Source organism: Otolemur garnettii, unplaced genomic scaffold (genome assembly GCF_000181295.1).
Source record: "Otolemur garnettii isolate 467f Iridium unplaced genomic scaffold, OtoGar3 scaffold00005, whole genome shotgun sequence".
NCBI classification, from domain to species: Eukaryota; Metazoa; Chordata; class Mammalia; order Primates; family Galagidae; genus Otolemur; species Otolemur garnettii.
This window is the reverse complement of record NW_003852400.1, coordinates 19724551-19732341: the sequence shown is the minus strand read 5'-3', so window position 1 is coordinate 19732341 and position 7791 is coordinate 19724551. Positions and strand designations below refer to the sequence as shown.

The following is a 7791-nucleotide window of genomic DNA, read 5'->3' as shown; positions in this document are numbered from 1 at the left end:
TTTTTTTTTGAGACAGAGCCTCAAGCTGTTGCCCGGGGTAGAGTGCTGTGGCATCACAGCTCACAGCAACCTCCAACTCCTGGGCTCAAGCAAGTCTCCTGCCTTTGCCTCCCAAGTAGCTGGGACTACAGGTGCCTGCCACAACGCCCAGCTATTTTTTGGTTGCGGCCATCATTGTTGTTTTGGCGGGCCCGAGTTGGATTCGAACCCGCCAGCTCAGCTGTTATGTGGCTGGCACCTTAGCCGCTTGAACCCCAGGCACTGAGCCATGATATCTTGTCTTACACGGTCTCAAATACAACAAAGCTACAACAGAAATATGTCAATATAATCATGAGTTTATCATTTGGAAAAACTTAAGTTTTTCCTCTCTACTATAGTTTTGACTTTAACATAGTTTTATGCTATTTAAATATCATGTATAACATTTTTCATAATATTTACAGTGTTGATAACAAAATCTCTCTAATTCCTTTACAAAAACATGCTTATAATAAGAAAGCTTGGCACACCTGAATGCCTCTAATTCCTTTAGGTGCTTATGCTGTGCCTTGAGTGTTGTCTCCAGCTCCAGTTTAGTCTGTGCAAGTTCGCTCTTCAGCTCGGCAGCCACCATCTTCTCGGCGCCCAGCTGCTCCTGCAGCTCTGCCGCTCTGTCCTTAGCGCTGCTCAGCTCCCGCTGCATCTCCAGCATGTGAGTCTGCTTCTGCAGGGCGCTGCACTCCAGAGGCTCTGAGTGGAATGTGGCAAATGATTAAAATATGATCAAACCACTCATACTTGGTTCACAAATATTTTGTTGCTGAGAACTGATTTGTAATTTAGGAGACTTCTGCAAAGCAAATACGAAAGGCGAGAGATTCCAGTCCAGGAGCTGGTGATTCATATCATGTACTTTATGTGCATTTCCTTCCCAGTGCTAGTGGTCAAGATTTTCAGAACTACAAATATCTATGAAGATGACAAAAGTTTAAAAGAATACAAACTTCAAATGTTCAAATAAGATTATAAATAGGAACCTGTATTTTGTTCATCCAGAATTTCAACAGCTAAAATTCCAAAGAGTTTTGACAGCCACCCAGAAACAGCCTGTAGCAGTTCCCATGCAGCCAGGACCACAGTTATCAGCTCTGCGTGCACCTTTTGTTCAGCACACCTTTGCAGACAGTTTTAGGAACTTTAACTTTAACTGACTCCAAAAGTAGGAAGTCTAAATCCCAGTTTGGATACTGGTGCTTTCATTAAAAACCAACTGAACTCCTGCAACATATTTGTTACAATGAAAAAAAAAATTTGAAAAACTTAATCCCTAAGTATGTTAAATGAAAAAAGAAAGTGTGGGCTCGGCACCTATAGCTCAATCGGCTAAGGCGCCAGCCACGTACACCTAAAGTGGCGGGTTCGAATCCCCAGCCCGGACCCGCCAAACAACAATGATGGCTGCAGCCAAAAAATAGCCGGGTGTTGTGGCGGGCGCCTGTGGTCCCAGCTACTTGGGAGGCGGAGGCAAGAGACTCGCTTGAGCCCAGGAGTTGGAGGTTGCTTGTGAGCTGTAATGCCACGGCACTCTGCCCAGGGGGACAGCTTGAGGCTCTGTCTCAAAAAAAAAAAAAAAGAAAAAAGAAAGTGTGCTACAAAATATGTATTAGGATCCTCTTTATAAGAAAAATATAAATTTACATGCACATGCACACTGAAAGGGTCTAAAGACCTATTTATCCAGGTGTTACATAGTCATTATTTTAGGATATAGGGGATTCTATGGATGATTTTTATTTCATTCTTCTGTTGCTATATTGTATAAAGTTTTTAACCTGACAAATTCTATCAAAGCATATCAATTCATATTACTGTTCATATTAATGAGGTTAGGAGACACAAATAACATTGGCTTTAGCCAATAATCAATCATGTTAGTTTAGGCTTTTAAACTATAGAAGCTAAGGATTTATATACTATATACATATGAATCTGTGTGACATTAAGATTTCAACAGTGTTCTGTTTAAATAATTTTTTTTTCTTCGAGACAGAGTCTCATTTATCACCTGTGGTAGAGTGCCCTGGTGTCACAGCTTACAGCAACCTCAAACAACTCTTGGGCTCAAGCGATCCTCTTGCCTCAGCCTCCCAAGTAGCTGGGACTACAGGAACCTGCCAGAATGCTTGGCTATTTTTAGAGACGGGGGTCTCGCTCTGGCTCAAGCTGGTCTCGAACCTGTGAGTCAGGCAATCTACCTGCCTCGGCCTCCCAGAGTGCTAGGATTACAGACATGAGCCACCGTGCCCCCTGGCCTTTAAATAATATGAATCAACTCTCTAAAAATAGTCTTCAATTATGCTTATGTCTAACGACATAGGTTTTTTTGTTTTTGAGATAGCCTCGCCCTGTGGCCCAGGCTAGAGGGCCATGGCATCAGCCTAGCTCATAGATACCTCAAACTTCTGGGCTGAAGTGATCCTCCTTCCTCAGCCTCCTAAGTAGCTGGGACTATAGGCACCCGCCACTATACCTGGGTGCATTTTTTTCTATTTTTACTAGAAGTGGGATCTTGCTCTTGCTCAGATTGGTCTTGAACTCCTGAACTCAAGCAATTCTCCTGCTTTGGCCTCCCAGAGTGCTAGGATTGTAGGTGTGAGGCACCACACCTAGTCTAAAGAAATATATTTAATTTATCTCATTATACCTGTTTCTGCAAAAGTGATTTTAACCTGCTGCAGCTTTTCTATGACAAATAAAAGATAATACTGTGACTTTAGAAATTTGCCAAAGCAGAAAATTACTGAAGTCCCTGGCATATGATGGAAATTAGATTTCACTATACTGCAATGATTTCCATCTATAGCTCAATTTAAGTGGACAAACACCTCTATCCAAAAATGGAGGTTAAAAATCCGAACAAGCCTATCACAAAAGTAAAAATCCAACCAGCCAATAATCATATGAAAAACGATTAAACTACTTCAGCAATCAGAGGAAAGTCAATTAAAACTACAATCAGAATCTAGTGCATTCCCAACCAAATGGCAGAAGGGGTCTGATGAGGCCAGCTGCTGGCAAAGAGGTGAAGCAACAGAGCTCTCATATCCTGCTAGTGAGCGTGCAAACTGATATGACCACTTTAGAAAAAAGTTTGCCATTACCTAATAAGTTTGAAAATATGTATCCTATGACCCAGCAATTCCACTTCTAGGTATGTATTTACTCAGAAGGGTCATACATGTGTACATCAGAATCACCGTGCAACAATGTCCCTAATAGCATTGACTGCGACAGCTAAAAAGTAGAAACAACTCAAATGTTCAATCATAAAATGAATATATAGATTTTAGAATATGTATGCAAGGGAATTCTATGTAATAACAAAAATGAGTGAATGAGAGATAAATGCAATTACTTGGAAGAATGTTATAGTCAAGGGAAAGAAGGCAGACACGACATGTATACAGATTGATAAAGGTCAAAACAGAAAAAATTTAAACTTACATGGTTTAGGAATATATAATTAAATAGTAAAACTAAAGAAAAATCAGGATAATGATTACCTCAAAGGAGCATGCATTTGGAAAGGGGGGGCCCTTTGGGAAACTGGCAATGTTCTGGTTCTTCACACGGGTTATATTACCAGAGATACTTGTTGAATACTTTTTCATAGCATATATTTGCATTTGTATTTTCTTGTATGTTATTGCTTACAATGTTTTGAAAAGGATTAGAAAAGAATTAGTTACTTGCATTGTGGGTTTCTTTCTCTGTTAAGTGGTTATCTTCTAAAGAATAAAAGAAACATTTAAGATAATGAACTTAACAGGCTTAACAGTGATCAGGGCAATGGCAGGTCATTTTTATTACAGGCAGTTCCTGGTTATGACCCAGACATGTTCTGGAGGTTTACTCTTAAATTGAATTTGTATGTAAGCTGAACACTTACCTATTACCTATAATAGTTTCTGTTCAAATATGTGCAAGTTGTATGTAAGTCAGATGTTTGTAATTGAGAGGCTGCCTGTAAATAGAGCTGTTCAAAACCAATCTGACAATCCTCTAACTCCTATAGTAATTAATATAGATTACCTTGATGTTATGAGAATGAAAAGAAAATGTGACTGAGAATATGTGTGTTACGTGAACAATAATAAGAGGAAGGGAAACAAAGTGAAATATTTTCAGCCATACCATGGCTTGGTTTATCATTCTCTTGTTCTCTTGTCAGAGTCATTTTTCTAGCATTCATTTGGGCGTGCAGTGATTGAATTTCAGATAACAAACTCCTTCTATCTGCTTTCTGGAGACATTCCATAGCTGCTTGATATTCAATACCCTATAACAAAAGGAAATAAAAAATCAAGTGAAGAAAGTTGCAGACATCAGAAAAGAATGAATGGAATGCCCATGCTAAAAGGTTTTTATTTAAAAAATTTCACATGGACAGAACTGGAGGACATATATTAACTGAAATAAGGTCGGAACATAAATATTGCATCTCCTCACTTATATGTGAAAGCTAAAGTAAAGGTATCCCAAGGCTGGGTGTGGTGCCTCATGCCTGTAATCCCAGCACTCTGAGAGGCTGAGGTGGGTGGGCTGCCTGCATTCTGGAGTTTGAGACCAGCCTGAACAAGTGCAAGACCCTGTCTCTAAAAATGGCTGTGCATTGTGGGTACCTGTAGTCCCAGCTATTTGGGAGGCTAAGGCAAGAGAATCGCTTGAGCCCGAGAGTTTGAGGTTGCTGAGTGCTATGACGCCAACTCTACAGAGGGCAACAAAATGACACTCTGACTCAAAACAAAAGCAAAAACAAAAAAAAGGGTATCTCATAGAAGAAAGAAGTGGAACAGAGGACACCAAAGGCTGGGAAGAGTAGAAGGAAGGGAGCGTTAGGGAGATATGTGTTAAAGGATACAAAATTACAGCCCGATAAGAGGAATCAGTTTTACTGTTCTACACCACAGGATTACTATAGTTAACAATTATGTATACAGTTTCAAATAGCTAGAAGGAGGATTTTGAACACTTTTAACACACAGAAAAAAATAAATGTTTGAGATGACAGATAAACGAATTACCCTGATCTGATTATTACACATTATTTGTATTGAAACATCACTACATGTACCCCATTAATATGTACAATCAATTAAAAAACATAAAATTTAAAACTCAAGAAAAAAACATTATTTTTCTTTTCCAAAATGTGTGAGGATATATTGTATACAAGTGCTCTCTTATCCCTAAATATTACATAGAATACGTAAAAGTGGAATTAAGCTATTACCTGTAATAGCTTCTGTTCGTATGGGCAAGTTGTTGATTATTTAATATACAGAACTTACTGGGATTTTGCTAAATGTCCTTTATAGCAAAAGGAAAAGTGATATTCGCAAGTTTGTAGCTTTCATAACCTTAAAGTTTTGAAGCAAGCAGGCTATTTTATATCCTTCAATTAAAAAAAAACTTTTTTATTTTTAATTTAAGCCAAATTCCTGTGTAACTTTATGCAGGTTTTCTGAAAGACAACATCTTATGTAATCACAGAACATTATCAAAACCAGGAAACTGACATTGGTATAATACTAGTTAGACTATAAGGCTTATTTATATTTCATTATTTTCTATATGCACTCATTTATTTCTTGGTGTATAGTATGATACTATGAAATTTTATCACATGTATAGGTTTACATAACTGCTGTACAATCAGGGTACAGATTATTTCATTACGGCAAAGAAATTCCATTGTAGTCACACCCTCTTGCTAACCCTAAACCCTGAAAACCAATGATTTTGTTCTGTAGAACTGTAATTTTGGAATTTCAAGAGTGTCATAAACCACACAAGATGCTGTGGGTAGAAATCCTTTGTTCCTTTTTAATTGTTTAGATTAAACAATCGTATAGATATAGCACAAGTCTGTTTACCCATTTATCTGTCAGAGGATATTTGGGATGTTTGTGGTTTTGGCTACTAAAAATAAATCTGTTATGATATTCACGTATAGGTTTTTCTGGAGACTGATTATCTAGTGTGTGATTACTAGCTTATATGGTAAGTGTATCTTAAACATTATAAGAAACTGCCAGATTATTTCCCAGAGTTGGGTTTCCTACTTTACATTCCTAGCAGCAGTGTAAGAGATGTCGTTTCTCCGCATCCTCACCAGCACTTGGTGTCGTCACATACATTTTTTACATCAATTTGTATTGGTCTGATATTTCTCCAAGAGGGGACTCTGATTGTGCATTTAACAGTAATACCACAAAGTGATATTTTTTATCATCATATAATTACTGATAAGGACTATATATACTTTATCACTGTCCTTATCAGTAATTATATGATGTCCTTATCAGTAATTATATGATGTCTGTCTGTTCCATTACTGGTTATATTAACTGAGCCAGTGGTTAAGGTGGTACCTGCAAGGTTTCTCCTCTGCAAACTTACTGCCTTTCCCTTTTAGAGAAAATTAAAGTTTTGTTTAGATACCTGTTCTCGTAGTCTCTGTTCCAAACAGCTTAATAATCCAACTGCATCTCTAGTACCCAGAGCTGTCAGCTCAGTCTGAAACACGGCTAATAAAACACTGCGCTCCTTTAAGAAAACTTGTTGAAGGGCAAGCAGAAGTTCACCTCGCCAGTCTGAGAAGCTCTCCTGAGATTGAGAACTATCATAAACCTAGTGGAACACAAATAATAAGTTAGTTTTCAAATGAGCATCCCTTTAAAGTAGCCCCCAAATACTAATCTATTAACCAAAATAAATATTAACAGCCTAAGAGCATAAAAATTTACTTTCAAGTATAAAAGTATATATAGTAATCCGTGTGAAAACACATAAAGATAATTTAATTTGTAAAGTGCATTGTTATTGTCACGAATAATATAAAACTATTTAGATATTCAATATTCTTTGGGTACCTCAGCTTCCCTTTGCGCTTGCATTTTGGTAATTAAATCCTTAAGAGATGAGATTGTACTGAGGTAAGCTCTTCTCTCCTCTAGCCAAGATTCTGAAACCTGGTGAACAGAATGGTCTTCTCCGTCACTATAGGGAGACTCTGTGAGAGAAAGCACCTGCATGCCCTCATTATGGACAGCTCTCAGTAATCCCTAGAAACCAAAACCCAAAAGTCAGAATTACGACAACTTATTTAAAGACTGAAAAATTACAAAGAGAAATGAATTTAAAGCAAGATAGCTTTATCTAGCTATACTGATTTAGAAAATCCATTGCATATAGAAAACTCTAGCCCAACATTACAGAATGCCTTCTTCCTATGAAGCAGTAAGCTGACTTTTCATAGCTCTCCTCCTAAGTTCCTCTAATATAGCCAATGTATTCTTGCTAGGTTTGGCATTGATCTGACCAAAAGATATACATGGGAAATAAAAAACCAAAAAATATTAGGAAGGCACAACTGCATATGCCTGCAGTCCCAGCTACTTGGTGGGCTGAGGCAGGAAGACTGCTTCACATCAAAAGTTTGAGCCGTCCTGAGTTACAATCGTGTCACTGCGCTCCAGGAGCATGGGAGACACATCTACTTAAGAAAAAAACAACAAACAAATGGGCAGTGCCTGTGGCTCAAGGAGTAGGGTGCTGGCCCCATATACTAGAGGTGGTGGGTTCAAACCTGGCCCTGGCCAAAAACTGCAAAAAAACAAACAAACCAGACCACAGCCTCAAGGCTCCTTTTTAACTATGTAATTCTTTCTTCAGAGGAGATCTCACAATATAACTTCTTTTTTTTTTTTTTTTTTGAGACAGAGCCTCAAGCTGTCACCCTGGGCA

The 7791-nt window shown here is 38.2% G+C and overlaps 1 protein-coding gene across 1 annotated transcript in view; it reads right to left on the bottom strand.

The window, feature by feature from the left end:
- The window catches only part of AKAP9 (A-kinase anchoring protein 9), a 171481-nt gene that overhangs the window by 17079 nt on the left and 146611 nt on the right, over positions 1-7791 (bottom strand). The window contains exons 36-39 of the mRNA XM_023507496.1: positions 6918-7109; positions 6487-6675; positions 4177-4321; positions 513-732 (exon numbers count right to left, since the gene is read on the bottom strand). Coding sequence (XP_023363264.1) covers positions 513-732; positions 4177-4321; positions 6487-6675; positions 6918-7109 — 746 coding nt within the window. The remainder of the gene's footprint in view (positions 1-512; positions 733-4176; positions 4322-6486; positions 6676-6917; positions 7110-7791) is intronic.